Genomic DNA, 20,021 nt, shown 5'->3' on the forward strand with positions numbered 1-20,021 from the left:
GTATGACAGCACTGGGTAGGGGTTTCCCACGACTGGTTTGGGACTTTTCAAAGGATCCCTGTAAACATTGAATTTGTTGTTTTGTGAAGGGTTTATTGACATATCTCTCTCTCTCTCTCTCTCTCTCTATCCTCCTCTTTCCCTCCCTCCCCCCCCCCTCTCAACACAGCTGTAAGAAAATCTAAACATTCTGATCACTAACTCCCAGCAAACCACCAGTGTTTAATTAGAGCTTTCAAAATTCAACTCATTTGTTTTTTTTTTGTTTGGGAAAAAGAAAGATGAAGAAAGATTGAATAAAGAATAAAACGTGGACACAGGCCACTCAATCCAACCGGTCCGTTTTGATGCTTATCTTCCGCACGAGCCTTATCCCTATATTCCCGTCTCCTTCATCCACCTATGTAACCCTACTCTTAAATTTTGACAAGGTCTCTGCTTCAATCATTAACTCTGGTTGTGCATTCGACAGCCTCACAACCCTCTGTGTAAAAAAAAAAGTTTCCCCTGCTCTCCGTCCTAAATCTCTTTCTTTTAAGTGATGTCCGCTCATTTTGGGCCTCTGAATCACTGGAAATAATGTTTCTATCGACCCTGCCCCATCTCTTCATAATTTTAAACGCCTCTAGACGAAAGCAGAGAGTAGTGGTGAACGGTTGCTCTTCAGACTGGAGGGAAGTATACAGTGGTGTTCCCCAGGGGTCTGTATTAGGACCACTGATCTTTTTGATATATATTAACGACCTGGACTTGGGTGTAGAGGGTATAATTTCAAAGTTTGCAGGTGACATGAAACTCGGAAATGTAGTAAACAATGTGGAGGATAGTAACAGACTTCAGGAGGACGTAGACAGGCTGGTGAAATGGGCAGACACATGGCAGATGAAATTTAACGCAGAGAAATGTGAAGTGATACATTTTGGTAAGAAGAATGAGGAGAGGTAATATAAAATGGTACAATTTTAAAAGGGGGGTGCAGGAAGAGAGAGACCTGGTGGGGGGGGAAGGGGGGTGCCGGGGGCACAGACAAATCTTTGAAGGTGGCAAGACAAGTTGAGAAGCCTGTTGAAAAAGCATATGGGATCCTGGGCTTTATTAATAGAGGCATAGAGTACAAAAGCAAGGAACTTATGCTAAACCTTTATAAATCACTTCTTAGGCCTCAGCTGGAGTACTGTGTTCAATTCTGGACACCACACTTTAGGAAGGATGTCAAGGCCTTAGAGAGGGTGCAGGGGAGATTTACTAGAATGGTCCCAGCGATGAGGGGCTTCAGTTATGTGGAGAGACTGGAGAAGCCGGGATTATTCGCCTTAGAGCAGAGAAGGTTAAGGGGAGATTTGATAGAGGTGTTCAAAATCATGAATGGTTTTGACAGAGTAAATAAGGAGAAACTGTTTCCAGTGGCAGAAGGGTCGGTAATCAGAAGACACAGATTTAAGGTGATTCACAAAAGAGCCAGAGGCGACATGAGGAAACATTTTTTTACGCAGCGAGTTGTTATGATCTGGAATGCGCTGCCTGAAAGGGCGGTGGAAGCAGATTCAATAGTAACTTTCAAAAGGGAATTAGATAAATACTTGAAAGGAAAAAATTTACAGAGCTATAGGGAAAGAGCAGGGGAGTGGGACTCATTGGATAGCTCTTTCGAAGGGCTAGCACAGGCACAGTGGGCCGAATGGCCTCCTTCTGTGCTGTACCTACTACGATACTATCTAACTATCCCAGAATCTCCTCTGTTCTAACAAGAACAGGCCCCAATATTTGAAGTCTTTCTTTGTATTGGTATTTTCTTACAGCAGGTAGTATCTTAATGAATCTGTACTCTCTATTGCCTCAACATCCTTCTTATAACATAAGAGCCCATAACTGCACACAGTACTCTAACCGTGGTCTTACTAAGGTTTTATATAGATTCACCATTACATCGAGTGAGATCAAATTTATAGCACAGAAACAGGCCATTCGGCCCAGCCGGTCCATGCTGGTGTTTAGAAACATAGAAACATAGAAAATAGGAGCAAGAGTAGGCCATTCGGCCCTTTGGGCCTGCTCCGCCATTCAAAATGATCATTGCTGATCGTCTAACTCAGTACCCTGTTCCCGCTTTTTTCCCCCATATCCCTTGATCCCTTTAGCATTAAGAAATAGATCTATCTCCTTCTTGAATACATCTAATGACTTGGCCTCCGCTGCCTTCTGTGGTGGAGAATTCCACAGGTTCACCACCCTCTGAGTGAAGAAATTTCTCCTCATCTCGGTTCCAAATGGCGCACCCCGTATCCCGAGACCGCGACCCCTGGTTTCTGGACTCCCCCAGCCATCGGGAACATCCTCCCTGCATCTAGTCTGTCTAGTCCTGTTAGAATTTTATATGTTTCGATGAGGTCACCTCTCATTCTTCTAAACTCTAGTGAATATAGGCCGAGTCGACCCAATCTCTCCTCTTACGTTTACGCTCCACACAAGTCTCCTCCCTCCCCACTCCATCTCACCCTATCAGGACCTTTATATTCTGTACCTCACCATAAAACCATTAGCTTTTTTTTAATGGCCTTATCCGTTTGAGGTGATGAAACCAAATCTCCAAATCCCTCAGCTCTTCCACATCGTCCACCTTGGTGGTGCTCCTATCCTGATAAGGATACCTCAGATCTCCCCTGCCCTGGTCTCGCCCCCCGCCCCCCTCACCCCTGATCACAGACTTTCCTGATCTCTCCCCCTCCCCCCCCCCCCTCCCACCATTCCTGACTTAGCCTGCCGGGGTCTGTTTCCGTGGGTCCCCGGTGGTGGCCTGATCCCACCCGCCCCCCACCCCCTGCCAATTGTGATTCCTGCCGGCTTCGGACGGGAGTCGGTATCGGAGCATTCAAATGAGACCCTGGAACCGGCCGGTTCACAGTCCGATTCTCGCCCGCCCCTCGAGTTAAAACCGGCCTTGTGTCTGCAGCCCTACCGTCTCCTCTTGACAGTCAACACAAGCACCACCAACATCTTAGGGTCACCAAAAAAACTGGACCATTCTCATATCAACATCATGGCTACAAGAGCAAGGCTAGAGGCTGGGCATTTAGGTGTCAGCCTTAACTCAATGCTCGCTCTCTTGCCTTTGAGTCAAAAGATTATAGGTTCTGGCCCCACTTTAGAGAGTTAAGCACATAAACTAGGCTGGCACCACTGCAGTACTGGGGGAGTGCTGTGCTGTCGGAGGTGCCGTCTTTCAGAAGAGATGTTGAATCGTGGATGCCCATGGCACTATTTGAAGAAGAGCAAGGGAATTCTCCCAGTGTCCTGGCCAATATTTATCCTTCAACCAACATCACTAAAACAAATGATCTGGTCATTAATCTCCTCGCTGTTTGTTCTGCTGTGTTTCCCTACATTGCAAAAGTGACTATATTTCAAAAGTACTTCATTGGCTGTGAAGTGCTTTGGGATGTCCTGAGGTCGTGAAAGACACTAAATAAATCCAAGGTATTTCTTTATTCTGCGATGGCTGATTCACCTCCTGGCCCCTCAAAACCTCTCCACAATCGACAAAGATCGTCAGGAGTTTGATGGAATACTCTCCACTCGACGGGATGGTTACAACCTCAACACTCTCCTCATTCATGTCCACCAGAGGTGTCTACAGTCCCAGCTCCCTTGTAGTTGCCCCCTCCTTAGTTCCAGCTCCCCATTCCTCAGTAGTGACTCACTCCCCCTTTCAGGACCTGAACCCCATCATTACCTCTCCACAGTCCTAAACCCTACCGTAGTTGCCCCCAGTCCCACCACTGCATTAGCAGCCCCCTCTCACCCGGCAATCCAAGTAATTAGCACCTCCCTTGTAGTCTTCGTCTAGTACTTACTCACCCCTCAGGCCCGTTCTACCCTCCACAATTGTTGCCCCCTCCCTAATCCCAGCTTCTGACCTCCCCAATAGTTGACCCTCCTCACTAGTTGACCTCTCCCCAATAGTTGACCCCTCCGCAATAGTTGACCCCTCAGCAATAGTTGACCTCTCCCCAATAGTTGACCCTTCCCCAATAGTTGACCTCTCCCCAACAGTTGACCCTCCCCAACAGTTGACCCTCCTCACTAGTTGACCCCTCCGCAATAGTTGACCCCTCCACAATAGTTGACCACTCCCCAATAGTTGACCCTTCCCCAATAGTTGACCACTCCCCAATAGTTGACCCTTCCCCAATAGTTGACCTCTCCCCAACAGTTGACCCTCCTCAATAGTTGACCCTCCTCAATAGTTGACCCTTCCCCAGTAGTTGCCCTCTCCCCAGTAGTTGACCCTTCCCCAATAGTTGACCCTTCCCCAGTAGTTGACCTCTCCCCAATAGATGACCTCTCCCCAGTAGTTGACCCTTCCCCAATAGTTGACCCTTCCCCAGTAGTTGACCTCTCCCCAATAGTTGACCTCTCCCCAGTAGTTGCCCTCTCCCCAATAGTTGCCCCCTCCCTTCCCAGCTTCTGCCCTCCCCAAGTAGCCATCCCCTCCCCACCTCATCCCCCAGTAATTGCACCTCCCAAATACCCCCCCCCCAATAGTTGGCCCAGTCCTTGCCCACTCTGTAGTTACCCCCCCCTCCAAATAATTACCTCTTCCCGGCCGCGGCTCCGCGCCACCCCACGAAATGGCCCCGCCCCTTATCTAGACCCCGCCCCCTGGATTCAGGCCCCGCCCCTCGGGTTGAGGCCCCGCCCCTCTCTCTCCTCCACGTGTTCGCTGGCGGTGAGTGCGGGTTTTTTTTGCAGCTCCGGCCGGGCATTGACGCAGCGGCGGCGGAGAGAGCGGAGCTCAGGCCCGAGGACAGAGGGACCGAGAGCGGGGAGAGGAGAGAGAGAGAGAGAGAGAGGAGCGGGGAGAGGAGGGACCGAGTGAGGTGCGCTCGCCCCTCAGGCCGGACCCCCGCCCCCCAAACCCGCCCCTCAGGCGGGACCCCCCCCCCAAACTCGCCCCTCAGGCGGGACCCCCCCCTCCCCCCCCAAACTCGCCCCTCAGGCGGGACCCCCCCCAAACTCGCCCCTCAGGCGGGACCCCCCCCTCCCCTCCCAAACTCGCCCCTCAGGCGGGACCCCCCCCCCAAACTCGCCCCTCAGGCGGGACCCCCCCCCCTCCCCCCAAACTCGCCCCTCCCCCCAAACTCGCCCCTCAGGCGGGACCCCCCCCTCTCCCCCAAACTCGCCACTCAGGCGGGACCCCCCCAAACCCGCCCCTCAGGCGGGACCCCCCCCCTCCCCCCCAAACTCGCCCCTCAGGCGGGACCCCCCCCCAAACTCGCCCCTCAGGCGGGACCCCCCCCCCAAACTCGCTCCTCAGGCCGGACCCCCCCCCCCTCCCAAACTCGCCCCTCAGACGGGACCCCCCCCCCCCCTCCCAAACTCGCCCCTCAGGCGGGACCCCCCCCCTCCCAAACTCGCCCCTCAGGCAGGACCCCCCTTCCCAAACTCGCCCCTCAGGTGGGACCCCCCCTCCCCCCCCCCCCCCCGAAACTCGCCCCTCAGGCGGGACCCCCCCGAAACTCGCCCCTCAGGCGGGACCCCCCCGAAACTCGCCCCTCAGGCGGGACCCCCCCCGAAACTCGCCCCTCAGGCGGGACCCCCCCGAAACTCGCCCCTCAGGCGGGACCCCCCCGAAACTCGCCCCTCAGGCGGGACCCCCCCGAAACTCGCCCCTCAGGCGGGACCCCCCCAAACTCGCCCCTCAGGCGGGACCCCCCCAAACTCGCCCCTCAGGCGGGACTCCCCCTCCCCCCCCCCAAACTCGCCCCTCAGGCGGGACTCCCCCTCCCCCCCCCCAAACTCGCCCCTCAGGCGGGACCCCCCCCTCCCCCCCCCCAAACTCGCCCCTCAGGCGGGACCCCCCCCTCCCCCCCCCCAAACTCGCCCCTCAGGCGGGACCCCCCCTCCCCCCCCCAAACTCGCCCCTCAGGCGGGACCCCCCCCTCCCCCCCCAAACTCGCCCCTCAGGCAGGACCCCCCCTCCCCCCCCCCAAACTCGCCCTTCAGGCGGGACCCCCGCCCCGAATTCGCCCGAACCACCCCGATCCACGGCGGGCGATGAACGACCTCCTGGTTTCGGCCGGCGTCCTGGCCGGCACGGTGACAATTTGCGAGGTGCTGCGCCGCACGGCCAAGGAGCTGCTGCACCCCCGGCGGCGACGGGGACGGCAGAGCCGCCCGGATCCGTTGCCCCTGGAGGTGTCGGTGGAGCTGTTCTCCACCCTGCAGCTGTGCATCTGCACCCACGAGCTGCGGCTCCTGGGCTGCTCGGGGCTGCTGTCCGGCCACTGCGCCTTGGGGCTGCTCCTCACCTACCTCATGACCCTGGTCCACGTCTCCTCCTTCGGCGGCGCCAGCTGCAACCCGGTGAGCTGCCTGGAGCAGTTCCTCCGCGGCCAGAGCAGCGGGGCAGCGGCAGCCTCCAAGGTGCTGGCCCAGTTCACGGCCGCCTCGGTCGCCAGGCGTCTGTCGGAGATGGTGTGGTTCCTGGACATGTCGGACATCCACGTGCGCCACCGGCAGCGCCAGTACGAATGTGCCTCGGCTCTGAACGCCACTGCCAGCAGCGGCGCCGTGGTGGAGTTTGCCTGCGCCTTCGCTCTGAGAACTGCCCTCTTCAGATTTGCGCACCTGGAGTGGCGACACAAGATCCATCTGGTGGCAGCTGTGGTCACGTTCCTTGTATTTGCAGGTGTGTACGGTGCAGCGCCCGTTACTTAAACCGCCCGCCGTTTCCAATCGGGCAAACAGGCGCTAACCTTTTTCCGTTCGTCATTACGGTCGATTTTTCTTTTAATTCTTTTCTCGGGATGTGGGCGTTGCTGGCAGGGTCGGCATTTGTCGCCCATCCCTCCCTTTGTTCCAAGAATTGCGGTGTTAGTGAGCCTTGTTCTGGAGCCACTGGTAGTGGTTTGATAACAACTGGGTGGCTCGCGAGGGCATTTAAGAGTTAACCGCGTTAAAGAAAGAACTTGCATTTCTACGGCGCCTTTCACAACCTCAGGACATCCCAACGTGCTTTACAGCCAATGAAGTACTTTTCTGAAGTGTAGTAATGTAGTAAATGCGGCAGCCAATTTGCACACAGCAAGATCCCGCAAACAGCAATGAGATAAATTACCTGATAATCTGTTTTTAGGTGTTGGTTGAGGGATAAATATTGGCCCAGGACACCGGGGAGAACTCCCCTGCTCTTCTTCATGGGATCTTTTATGTCCACCCGAGACGGGGATTCGGTTTAACGTCTCATCCGAAAGATGGCACCTCCGACACTGCAGCACTCCCTCAGTACTGCACTGGGCGTGTCGGCCTGGATTATGTGCTCAAGTCTCTGGAGTGGGACTCGAACCCACGACCTTCTGCCTCTTTACCCCAAGGGCACGGAGTGCAATTGTAGCATCTCCCCAAAGGGATATTCCCTGGCCAAGGTCAGTTAACCAAACACTGCCCCGTCGATGGTACCTGGGAACGTCCTGGTTCTGTATGGCTTGGCTGCTCACTGGATAAACTCACTGAGCCATCATGGGGGCGGTGAGGGTGGGTGGGTAGAACGCTGAGCTAACTGATCTCGGTCAGCGTGCCTCAGCAACCCTTGGGCCATTGGGAGGGAAAACCAGCCTGCATTCCGGCAGGGATGGCTGACTAGATCTGGGAAGTGCATGCAGGCAGGTGTCGGGTGAATGTAGGATCAGACTGGACTGCGATAGTCGAATAGCCCGCTGACACTTTCTAGGCCGATGCGAAGAATTGACACGGGTGAGATACTGGAGGGCGTTTGGTATTCGTGGAGCCCCAGGATGAGGGAGGTTGGAAAATACCTATTTTTAAAAAATTTAATACCATGCGAACCTGAAAAAAATGCCAGTAAAAGTTATTTCTCAGGTTTAAAAAAACTAATTTGCGACTGTTTCAATTGTAAGTTGCGCTGGGGATGTGTAGCAGGGACAACAAATGTTGGTAAACATTTTTAAGTTACTGTGTAAGGTTAAAGATAAACTCGCTGAAGGGTTAAAGTCTGTTTTGTTGGATTGCTGTGCTGATAAACTTTTCATGCCCGCTGGAGGTTTCGACATAAACGCTCGTGCTATTAATAGCGGGTGTTTGTGGAATAACTGAGCTCGCCTTAAACTTCTCCCTCTCCCCGATGAAGCCAGTAACCCCATGCTGGGCTACGTACGAGTTGATTAGGCCCACCGAGCGCTTTTTTTGAGAGATGAGGCAACTCGGCTCAGACCGCAGATTGATCTGGGAGCCCTCCTGGTCTGTATGGTCCCGTTATTCACGAGCTTGGATCTAATTGTCCCTGGAGCCTTTGTAAATTTTTCGCCACAGAGGCGTTCTCTGGTATCCTGGGCATGGGTATCTCAAGTGAGGAAATCAAATCGTGCGACCCACCCACCTTCTTACCCTCGCCTCCACGGAAAGGTGTCTAACTGTCTTCATTTCCTCTTGTTCGTTTTCCTTCCCTCCTCTCCTGAAGACATTGACTCTTTTTAGCGGTAGGGGTCGCACAGACGCCAGCCGCTCACGTGGCCGTTCTTCGTATGTGAGAACGTCCTGTGACTCCAGTCCCACGCCGATGTGGTCGACTCTTAACTGCCCTCTGAAGTGGCCCAGCAAGCCACTCCGTTGCATCAAACTGCTCTCAGCGATTCAAGATGAAGGGCCCGCCAGCGTCTTCTCCGGGTAACCAGGGACGGGCGATAAATGCCAGGCCCTGCCAGCGACGCGAGAATAAATATTTCTTTTAAAGAAAGGCTAGACCGTGATTGTCGGCAAGCTATTTGACCAAGTTGGGGGCTCGGTGTGACCCTGTCCCCACCTGACGTTGACTCACCAGCAGGAGTCACTGGATAGTGATCAAGAAAGGGAACGCTGGATGATCCTGACCCATCTCCCCAGCCCCGTAGGCCATGGAAGCTGCGGGACTCCTTACCTGGATGATGCCGATGTTCTCCCTCAAACGATTGGAGACTTGGATCGATCCCATGTCGTGTGTTGAGTTGGCTCGTGTCGGGGAGGGGGTGGGGGGGGGGGAGGGGGGAGGGGGGGGTTGGGGTGGGGGGGTGGGGGGGGGAGGGGGAGGGGAGGGGTGGGTGGGGGGGAGGTTCTATAATTGGTCTCTGTACACCTGGACTAGGGTGGGGACGAAGGATTCAAGATTGCCGCTCCTGGTGGCTATCCAGTAACGCTTCAGAGAAGCACGCGAGTGGACAGTGGCTCTGGACAGGGTCAGTCACGGCCGCAAAGCCCCACTCTCTTTCTTGTGTGTGGTGAATAGCCTGCTCAGGACGGAAGAACGGCCGACGGGGTGAAGTGCTGGAAGTGGCCCCTGAGGAACTATTCCTCGACACCAGGCATCACTTTCAGGAGATGAGGGGAGGAAATTAAGCCAGAGAACGAGGATCGGGGGGGGGGTTAGTGGAGGTAGATTGAGGGGAGAGGTTATTAGAACAATGATCAGCTTTCTCCAGGCTTTGGAGGTTGATAACTAAAGAAAGATTTTGCATTTATATAGCGCCTTTCACGACCTCAGGACATCGCAAAGTGCTTTGCAGCCAATGAAGTACTTTTGAAGTGTGGTCCCTGTTGTAAATTAGGAAACGCGGCAGCCAATTGGTGCACAGCAAGATCCAACAAACAGCAATGTGATAATGACCAGATGGTTTTTTAGTGATGTTGGTTGAGGGAAAAACATCGGCCCCAGGACACCGGGGAGAATTCCCCTGCTCTTCTTGGAAATAGTGGCCATGGGATCTTTTACACCCACCTGAGGGGGCAGACGGGCCCTGGGTTTAACGTCTCGCCTGAACTGTGTGTTGCAGATTTCAAGCTGAGAGGCGCTGGTTGAGTGCAGACCTGAAAGCATTCACTCGAACAACCCTGAGCATTTGTATGCGTGATGCGTACAGAAGCTGAACCCGAGCCCCGCAGGGACTCCTGGAACAGTCTGAGCATCGGCTGCTGCCTTTGCCAGAGGATGATGCAGCACATCACACTCGGGGGCTTGGAGCACAACCAGGCCTCCGTAACAAATGCGGGAATCTCCCTTTGTTGTGGATGCTGCCGGTGACCGATGTGAGGACTGAGCGGGTGTTGATCGATGGCTGCAGCTGGTGCTATGAGTGTGGGAAAGCATAACTTACGCCAGGCTTCACTAGAGCGAGCTGGAGTCTCCCTGCCATGAGGGCATTCTGCCAATGGCACACCGCCTCCCTCCCTCGGGACGCCGACTCCCTCCTTTCTCTGACTCTGCCCCTCGAAACTCCTTCCCGCGGCGCCCTTCCGCGGGCACCAGCCGCTCTTTGGCACCTCGCCCAAATGGCCGTTCTTCACCCGTGAGGCGAGGCGCGCTGTTCGACTGTGGAGGGCATCGCACCCACGCCTGATCCTGTCCCAGTCGCACTTTCCAGCGGGGCGGGGTTGTTGCTGAATGCACATCAGGGGACCCAGGCCGATTCTTTCACCTTTCTGTTCCAGCCAGCCAGCCCAATTGTTGCACCCCGACCACAACTTAAGGCTGCGATCGAGTAACTCGGCACGGACCGGGGATTTGAACCGTGTCGGTATGCACTGCGCCAGACGGTGCCGTTAGCAGCTGAGCCACAGTGGGCGTTTCTTCTATTTTGTCGTTGTGATAACCGCTTTGCGAGCGTGAGGGTCAATCAGACAAGCACCGTCCGGGCAGGGATTTACAGGAAGAGATAGGAACAGGAGGAGGCCATTCAGCCCCTCGAGTCTGTTCCGCCATTCAATTAGATCATGGCTGATCTGTATCTTAACACCATTTACCCGCCTTGGTTCTGTAACCCTTGATACCCTTACCGTGTAATGTTGGCTCTGCATTCTCATTCTGCCGTCCCCCACCCCATGGGCTTTTGGAGACTTGTGCGGCAGCTGTACCACGGGAGGGTGAGGGGAGGTGGTTTGCCGTCAGTAAAGCTGGTTATAGTTTATTTGCAACATTGAGGGAGGGGTGGAGTGCATCCGTACAGGAGGATTTTCCAGCAGGAGCCACTCAGTGGCAATCGAGGGCAGGAGTTATGGCCTGATATCCCCCTGCCCCCCCCCCCCCCCCCTCCCCTCCCTGGCCTGGAGACCAATCGCAATGACTCAATCTCAGCTGAGATCAGCTAAGTCAGCACAGAATGGAGATGGGACAGTGGACCTTCCAGTCTGAGTTGATGTAGTGTTACGGTGGTTGGTGCCTTAACTACCAGGCAATCGGGGGAGCTAATGGTTATGACTTCGAGAAAGGCTGAAACTCTCATCCATGCCTTTGTTACCTCTAGACTTGACTATTCCAATGCTCTCCCGGCCGGCCTCCCACCCTTCTACCCTCTGTAAACTTGAGGTCATCCAAAATTCTGCTGCTTATATCCTAACTCGCGCCAAGTCCCGTTCACCCATCACCCCTGTGCTCGCTGACCTACGTTGGCTCCCGGTCCGGGAACGCCTCGATTTAAAAGTTCTCATTCCTGGTTTCAAATCCCTCCATGGCCTCGCCCCTCCCTATCTCTGTTAGCTCCTCCAGCCCTACAACCCTCCGAGATCTCTGCGTTCCTCCAATTCCGGCCTCTTGCGCATCCCCCCGATTTTCAATCGCTCCGCCATTGGCGGCCGTGCCTTCAGCTGCCTAGGCCCCTAAGCTCTGGAATTCCCTTCCTAAACCTCTCTGCCTCTCTCCTTAAAACCTACCTCTTTGACCAAGCTTTTGGTCACACGTCCTAATATCTCCTTATGTAGCGCGGTGTCAGATTTTGTTTGATAATCGCTCCTGTGAAGCGCCTTGGGACGTTTTACTCCGTTAAAGGCGCTATATAAATGCAAGTTGTTGTGGTACTGGCACAGCGTTGTCCTTAAGAACATGGCTGAAGTAAGACTTTGGGTCTCAGTCTCCAAAAGACTAAAGTTATCTGAGAAGGAGCTGGATGATGAGGTGGCAGTGTTTGTGTGAAATGGTTTTCTCATTCCCAAAGTTCTTACTTCTATAAGGACAGATTTATCCCAGCTATTGGGAGACTACTCTTTGAGGAAAAGTTAAAGAAGTTGGGCTCGTTCTTTTTGGAAAATGGGAGTCTTCAAGTTGACCTAATCAAAGTTTTCACGATTATGAAGGGAATTGAAAAAGTTAATCTGAACAAATTGTTCACTATGGTCAGATCTTCTGACTTTTTTTGAGTTTTATTTTCTCCTGAAGCATGTTTAACTGTGGTGAGGGTTCGAACATTAGGTGGGGAGTGGGGGACGGGGGGATAAATTATAAAGAGAAAGTTAGGAGTAAACTTGGAAATTGGATGGAACATTTTGCCACTAAGTAACGTCTTTCGGATGAGATGTTAAACCGAGGCCTCGTCTGCTGTCATATAAATACTCTTACGGCACTATTTTGAAGAGCAGAATGAGTTCTCCCGGTGTCCTGGCCAATATCTGTTCCTCAGTCTATATCACTAAAACAGATCATATTGTCATTTATGATATTGCTGTTTGTGGGACCTTGCTGTGTGCAAATTGGCTGCCATATTACCCTATATTATAACAGTGACTACACTTCAAAAATATTTAATTAGTTGTGAAGTGCTTTGGGATGTCCTGAGGTTATGAAAGGTGCTATATAAATGCAGGGCTGTCTTTCCGTCGTCTCTGGCTGTCTTTTATAAGAAATAGGAGCAGGAGTAGGCCATACGGCCCCTCGAGCCTGCTCCGCCATCCAATCAGATCATGGCTGATCTTCCACCTCAACTCCACTTTCTCGCCCCATCCCCCTATCCCTTGATTTCCCTAGAGTCGAAAAATCTATCGATCTGAGCCTTGAATATATTCAACGACTCAGCATCCACAGCCCTTGGGGGTAGAGAATTCCAAAGATTCACAACCCTCTGAGTGAAGAAATTCCTCCTCATCTCAGTCTTAAACGGCCGACCCCTTATCCTGTGACTGTAAATCTGTCTAGCTATCTGTCTAGCTATCTATTGTGGAATAAGTTACAAGGAAGGCCAGTCAAGCAGGCCTTCATGAGCCTAATGGCCTTTTCCTGCGCCTAATTGTTCCTGTGATGCTTCTGGATAAAACGTTTTGATTTCAATCTTTGTGTTGTACAGTTGGAGACCTGACGGGCGCCATGTTTAACCCAGCACTGGCCTATTCAATCACTTTCAACTGCGAAGGAAACACGTTTGTTGAATACAGTTTTGTTTACTGGCTTGGACCCTTAATGGGTAAGGAGACCTCTGAACTTGTGGGAGTAGAAGGGTTGCCACCTGTCGTTTTGGGCTAGACGGTTTGGTTTTTGATTTGGCTGTTGGGCAGTTTCAAAAATGTAAGGAGGAAACATGAAGCCTGTATATTTTTCACATCTGTGTGTCTTACGATTTGGTTCCTGAGATCATTACGCTTATCAATGAATTTTCATCAAACAGCAAAGATGTATCCGTATTCAAGCCATGGCCTTTATCTCTGTCCAGTTTGGGTTTGGCAGAAGGGGACAATGCTTGAGAAAAGTGATAGCCTAGTTGGTAAATGCCATACAACTTGCATTTAACACAGGGAAAAAACGTCCCAAGGCGCTTCTTTTTTTTTAAAAAAGAACCAAAATGAATAAATTCATTCTCGGGATGTGGGCGTCGCTGGCAAGGTTAGCATTTATTGCCCTGAGAAGGTGGTGGTGGGCTGCCGCCTTGAACCACTGGTTCGATGCAGCTGAGTTGCTTACTAGGCCACTTCAGGGGGGCAGTTAAGTGTCAACCACATTGGTGTGGGACTGGAATCACATGTAGGCCCAGACCGGGTAAGGACAGCAGGTTTCCTTCCCTGAAGGACGTTAGAAGCATAAGGGGGAAAAAATGGATGTTGAGCCAAAGAAGGAGATATTGGGAGGGGTGACCAAAAACTTGGTCGAAGAGGTGAGCTTTAAGCTTCAAGGTCTTGATGGAGAAAAGGAAGGTGGAGGGGTTTGGGAGGAGGGGGGTTTGAGAGGTTAAGGTATGCACAGAGCAGTTGGGGTGTTCCAATTGCCCCAGTGGTAGGCAGGAAGAAAACAAAAACTCAACTCGGCCAGGGCTCCCGCTCCTTATCACACCCTAGTTGACCCCCTGATAGAAAGTGCAGGTTATGGGCTTAGGGCGAGGACAGGATCGGGCTTAGCTACGATCTCAAGTAGTTTGCTGGCGCTGGCTGACTGGGCTACTCACGGAAAGGCAGTGAAGAGCTGCCGACCGCCGAGGAGCCGTTCGCTGGGAAGAGCCAACATCTTCAGGAGAAAACCGAAGGAAAATCCATGGCCAGATACTTTACTGATGATTGGGAGGAGGCTGGTAGAACTGGTAATTGGCCGGGTTAGATTTGTCCTGTTTTTTTTTTTTGCGTGTGGATAGGATAGGTGAACAATCTCCCAGTTTTGTTCATAGTACACCTCCTTTCTTTTTTTAAAAAAAGGTCTCTGTGAAGTGCTTTGGGGCGTTTTTCTACATTAAAGGTGCTATATAAATTTATGTTGATATCTGCATTAAAATATAAATACAATTTTTAATCATTTTAAGAAGTCTTCTGGACCTAGTGGAGGGTCTCCTTCTCTCCAGGTTACTCGCCTGCTGTCAAAAGAGGACGGGGCAGAGGGAGAAAAATACGAGCTGGAAGGAAATGTGCGATTACAGGAGCAGATTGCTTTATTTTCACTTTTTATAAGACTGTGGTTTCAGCTTTATGAGCGCTCGGGGGTACGGGGAGGTTGAGGTAAATACGTTGCAGCACTGAACTGTGCCGATCAGGAGCCTCCATCTTCGATTCCTGGTCTCAATCCAGGCAGCAGTTGGGGAACTACATAGCCTCAGTGTTCATGGGTTATGGAAGGTGGGGGGAAATCAGACCTCTTCCTCGCTCGCCTTCAGTTATCCCTGCTGGAACGTGAGCATTCATGTGGGAGCATCCGTTGAGAACTGGGTGGCACTTGGCCCTCCGCGGTGAGGCATCCTGCAAACTCTCGCTCAACAGGCTTACGCGCTGTGGATCTGTACCCCAGAAAGTCGTCACCTTCCAAAAGAAAATGAGGAGAGAAAACCTCTGTCAAGGCTGGAAGTTTTCAGATGGCTACAGTTCCTGTTGCAATAAATGTTCCTACGGCCGCCATATTGGTTGTTAGAGATGTTTACACTGCAGCGCGAGTGATAAGGTCAATTGTGGTTTCCCAGTTGTAGTCCAGTTGTGATTAGCTCCGTACAGACCAGGATCTGGTTCAATATTCCCCAGCCAAGTGATTCCAGTACAGCTACGACACTGGCATCTGTCCAACCAATGGGAGATTGCTCACCTATCCTATCCACACATTAAAAAAGAAACAGGACAAATCTAACCTGGCCAATTACCAGCTCTATCAGCCTCCTCCCAATCATCAGTAAAGCGGTGGAAGGAGTCATCAATAGTGCCACCAACTCACCACCAATAACCTGCTCAATTCAGGTTCTGCCAGAACCACTCGGCTCCGGACCTCGTCGCAGCCTCGATCCAGACATGGATGCAGGAGCTGACACCAGACGAGCGGCGAGAGTAGCCGCCTTCGACATCAAGGCGGCATTTGGACCGAGGCAGGCGCCAAGGAGCCGCAGCTAAGCTCAAGTCGGTAAGATCAAAGGGAAAAAAACCCTGCAATGGCTGGAGTTGGACCTGACCCAAAGGAAGATGGGCGTGGTTGTGGGGAGGCCGGACGTCACTGCACTAGGACATCACCGCAGGGGTTTCTCAGGGAAGCATCACCGACCCGATCGTTTTAAGCTGCTTCATTAATGAACTTTGCTCCAAAATATGGTCAGGAGTGGAGCTGTTCACTGACGATTCCACGGTGCTCAGCTCTATTCACAAGACTTCACAAGCAGCCTAGAACAAATGCTGAACAACATCCAGACTTGGGCTGACAAGTGGCAGGTAATATATGTGCTACATTAGTGCCAGGTAGTGACCAGGAAAAAGCCCAGCCTCCAATGGTACCACCATCACTGAATCCACCATCAACATCCTAGGCGCTCCCATTGACCAGAAGCTGAACTGAACCAACCAAATCAACACAGGCTACAGCAGCAGGACAGAGGCTGGGTACTGTGCAATGAGTGGCTCACCTCCTGACCCCTCGAGCCTCTTCACCATCTACAAGTCAGATGTGTGATGGAATTCCATTCATCCTTGATGGGTGCAGGATTCACCGCAGCAACTCACCAAGGTTACTTCGACAGCACCTCTTTGCCCGGAGACGTCTATCACCAAGAAGAACAGAAGCGGCAACGTTGTGGGAACACCGTCGCCTCCGAGCTCCCCGTGACCTGGACACACATCGCCATTTCCTTCATCATTGCTGGGTCAGAATCCTCGAATTCTCCACCTACCACCGTTGTGGGAGCAACATCACCAGAAGTACTGCAGTGGTTCAAGGAGGAAAAAGCCCGTCACCACCTTCTCAGGGCAACTCGAGATGGGCAACTAAATGCACCTTTGCCTGCATCACCTACATCCCAAGAACAAAAAAAAACCCAAAACATGCAGTGTAAAAGAGAAACTTTCATTTATATAATGCCTTTCACGACCCAAAGCACTTTACAACCAGTGAAGTTTTGAAGTGTAGTCACTGTTGTAATGTAGGAAATGCGGCAGCCAATTTGCGCACAGCAAGGTCCCAGAAACAACAGTGTGATAAATGACCAGATAATCTGTTATTAGTGATGTTGGTTGAGGGATAAATATTGGCCAGGACACCGGGGAGAACTCCCCTGCTGTTCAAAATAGTGCAGTGGGACCTTTGACGTCCACCTGAGAGGGCAGACGGGTTTAACGTCTCGTCCGAAAGACGGCGCCTCCGACAGTGCAGCACTCCCTCAGTACCGCACTGGAGTGTCGGCCTGGATTATGGGGCTCAAGTTCCTGGAGTGGGACGCGAACCCACAACCTTCTGACTCCCAAGGCGAGAGTGCTACCCACTGAACCACAGCTGACACCGCGGTATTCACAGGTTGAGAAGCTAAAAACCTTCATGGTTATGTCAAGGTTGTGCGCTCTTCCCTCGTTCACTCCTGTTTTGTCGTTTCTCCCCCACCCCCCCCACCACCCAATCCTCCAGGTGCAATGACAGCTGTGATGTTGTTTGAAGAAAAGTTGGCGCCTTGCACCCTTGCGGAGAGTGAAACACGAGAGGCTAACAAGAAAAGAAACTGAAAGGGCAACCTGACTGCAGTGGAGTCGTACAAATGGACCTTATCGTCATCGGGAGACCCCCAAAGGGAGAGGGAGGCTGTTAATGTTATAAGAATTAATCTTTTTCTTCCAATTTCAACAACACTTCAGCTGGGACTTTGGGTAACGAGGGACTGTGACGATCAGCATTAATCAATTGTGATTTGTGTCTCATTTTTAAGGAGGGAGCATCCCATTCAGGACTCTCCCTTTTTTAAAACAGAAGTAATAGTTTAAAGAGAAGCCGAGGATAAATTTAAACGTTGTTTTTGTTCTGCTGATTTATTTAAAGGCAGGGTGCTGATGATATTTGGGGGGGGGGGGGGGTGGGTATTGCCTTGGGGAAGGATTCCCTTGTCTAACCGGGCAAGAGAGGGTGATTTGTGTTAATTCCACATCATATAGATACAACCCTTGTTGCAAGTGAAGAATATATATATTTATTTTTTAAAAAATGAAGCTAATTAGTTTTTATTCTGGGGTCGCGGACACCAGTGTCCTCCAGCCTGGTACAGTTCCTCAGCCAGCCTGAGAAATACTCGCCGATTTTAATGAAGTGCTTAGGGTGTAGACTGGGTAACAAAATAACCCACTGGCCTGCCATTGGGTTTAAGGAGACTAACCCCAGTAACAGTGGTGTTAGGGGGTGGGTGGGTAAGTTGGGAAGAGTCGCCTTGACCGATGTGTAGCCCACCAGGAGTGTTCCATTTAGTGACACAGGGTCTACGCTGCCACAGGGCAGTAGGATCGGACATTTTGGGGGCGTAGTGGAGTGCCTGCTACTTCTCCGCCCCTCTCTTCCCCCCCCCGCCCCAAACATATGCTGAGTTGGCGTGGCTGCAGTCTCATCCCAAGGGAAGAATTTTGGGGAGGGGTTGGGGTGGGTGGGGGAGGAGGGGGAGGATGTTGGCTCTAAACCATCATAAGACATAAGTTTGGAGCTACATTGGCAACGGGCTAGGGGTACATCAGTCCACTCACCCAGTGTGTCCGCCCTTTGTGTCAGATGGGTCTAAACACCTCTAAACGAGAAAGGAAATGAGTATTTGAAAAATAAACTCATAGTTGTGAAGGGCATAATGTTGATCAAACTTACTGGGCGAGACCTACTTTTATCCTTCAAAGCGTCTGTCACGCTTGTCAGTCCAGATGACCTGAGTTGCTTTGATAGCTGAGTGATTTCCTCTTTCATTAAAATGTTTTTAATATAATAAACTTTGGGACAAGACAATGAAAAATATCACAGAATGACCACCAGCATCTTAAAGATTCAGTCCCTCTTCTGTGTCGTACACTTTTTGGAAAAAAAATGTTGAATATTTTTTGTTCGTTTATTCAATCATCTTCTGATGATTCGAGGGAGACTTGAGTTCACAAGAAGGGAGGGACCGGGGTTGCATTGATGTTTACTTCTGCATCGGAACGCAGAACGCCAAACTCCTCCAATAGCTCAACAGGTAAATGCCCTATCCGGTGTCACATTGATTTTCACAGACCAGAAAGTTCCCCAAGTCTGTGCGGAGTGAGTAGACCTTAGTTGGGGTGCTGTGTTTGTCCTTTTGCGCTTCTGAGCCATGGAGAGAGACACGAAACAAACTTACCTCCTGATCGCTATCCAGTGACTCCAGCTGAAAGTGTGCACCTGTGGAGATTGTGAGAGGACAGGCCTTGGATTGCCAGTCGACACTAACTGTCTAGGCTCCCACGTGTAGAATGTCCACGTGGGCAAAGTACCAGAGGGAAACTGGTACCCACAGGACTGTCGACCAGCCTCGGTTAGCACCTTTTTTGGTGGTGGGGGGAGGAAAGAGGTGAAAAAAAGTAATATTCAGGTAGGATTATGAAAATGTGCTTCACAGCCTTCTGGTGCATGGATTCTGGGTGAATAAAGAACTTTCTTTATTAATCTGTCCCATTTGGAAAAGGCACTGTTGGCAGGGATGGGGTAACTCTGGGTGTGAGAGAGAGTGCAGTGGAAGGTGTTCATCTGGTTCGGATAAGATCATCTGCTTTCTAATTCCTGATTTACTTTCGATATATTTCCATAGCACATTCCGGTTAAACGAACATTCCTTGCGATTTCGGAGAAATGTAGATGTATAAATAAAAGAGGTTTTTAAAATTGATTGATTTAAGATTAATCCAGCCTACTTTGTCCATTATTTCCAATTACTCTGGCCAGCTCTCAGCCAATGGTTTGTCGAATGAACGTCATGACCAAAACTGAGTTGACAATAGCTGGCGTCTTGAGGCCAATGGAGATTATTCCCAAACCACATGTGCCCACACTTTGTGCCAATGTTCCTGGTTGAGAAAAGTCCAACCCAACATTTTATTTCAGGTCAAGGCAAAGGCTATAGTGCTGGGGAATGGCACAATCTCCATTTTGGATACCCAAGGCCTGATATTAAGCTAACCCGCCTGGCGGGTTGGATGCCCATTTTGAAGTCAACGGAGGTTAAAATCAGGGCTAGTCAGTATCAAGCAAATCCAGGTTGGATATGGGATGGTTTAATGCAGAATAAATCTTCGTCTACGTTATCCTAACACTATGTTTTAGTTTCAGTCTCAGACGAGCAATGGTTAGAGCAGCAGTGTCACATATTTCTACATCAGCCTGATTGAGATTGTCCCTTTAGGGAAGGAAACCTGCTGTCCTTACCCGGTCTGGCCTATATGTGACTCCAGACCCACAGCACTGTGGTTGATTCTTAATTGCCCTCTGAAATGGCCTAGCAAGCCACTCAGTTGTAAAATCTCGCTTAAAAAAAGTCATAAGAATAAAACCGGATGGACCACCCGGCATCGGACCA

The 20,021-nt window shown here is 51.4% G+C and overlaps 1 protein-coding gene across 1 annotated transcript; it reads left to right on the forward strand.

The window, feature by feature from the left end:
• The first annotated feature begins 5,972 nt into the window (after nucleotides 1-5,972).
• aqp11 (aquaporin 11) lies at nucleotides 5,973-19,349 on the forward strand. The gene is made up of 3 exons (XM_067985683.1): nucleotides 5,973-6,688; nucleotides 13,098-13,214; nucleotides 17,096-19,349. The coding sequence occupies exons 1-3, from the start codon at nucleotides 6,055-6,057 to the stop codon at nucleotides 17,188-17,190; spliced, it is 846 nt and encodes a 281-aa protein (XP_067841784.1). The 5' UTR covers nucleotides 5,973-6,054; the 3' UTR covers nucleotides 17,191-19,349.
• The last annotated feature ends 672 nt before the right edge of the window (nucleotides 19,350-20,021 follow it).

Source organism: Heptranchias perlo, chromosome 6 (assembly GCF_035084215.1).
Source record: "Heptranchias perlo isolate sHepPer1 chromosome 6, sHepPer1.hap1, whole genome shotgun sequence".
NCBI classification, from domain to species: Eukaryota; Metazoa; Chordata; class Chondrichthyes; order Hexanchiformes; family Hexanchidae; genus Heptranchias; species Heptranchias perlo.

Excerpts from the sequence above, each read along its gene's own strand:
- aqp11 (XM_067985683.1), top strand. The coding sequence starts at position 6,055 with ATGAACGACCTCCTGGTTTCGGCCGGCGTCCTGGCCGGCACGGTGACA. Across the intron at positions 6,689-13,097 it reads CACGTTCCTTGTATTTGCAG|TTGGAGACCTGACGGGCGCC; the intron begins GTGTGTACGGTG and ends TGTGTTGTACAG. Across the intron at positions 13,215-17,095 it reads CTGGCTTGGACCCTTAATGG|GTGCAATGACAGCTGTGATG; the intron begins GTAAGGAGACCT and ends CCAATCCTCCAG.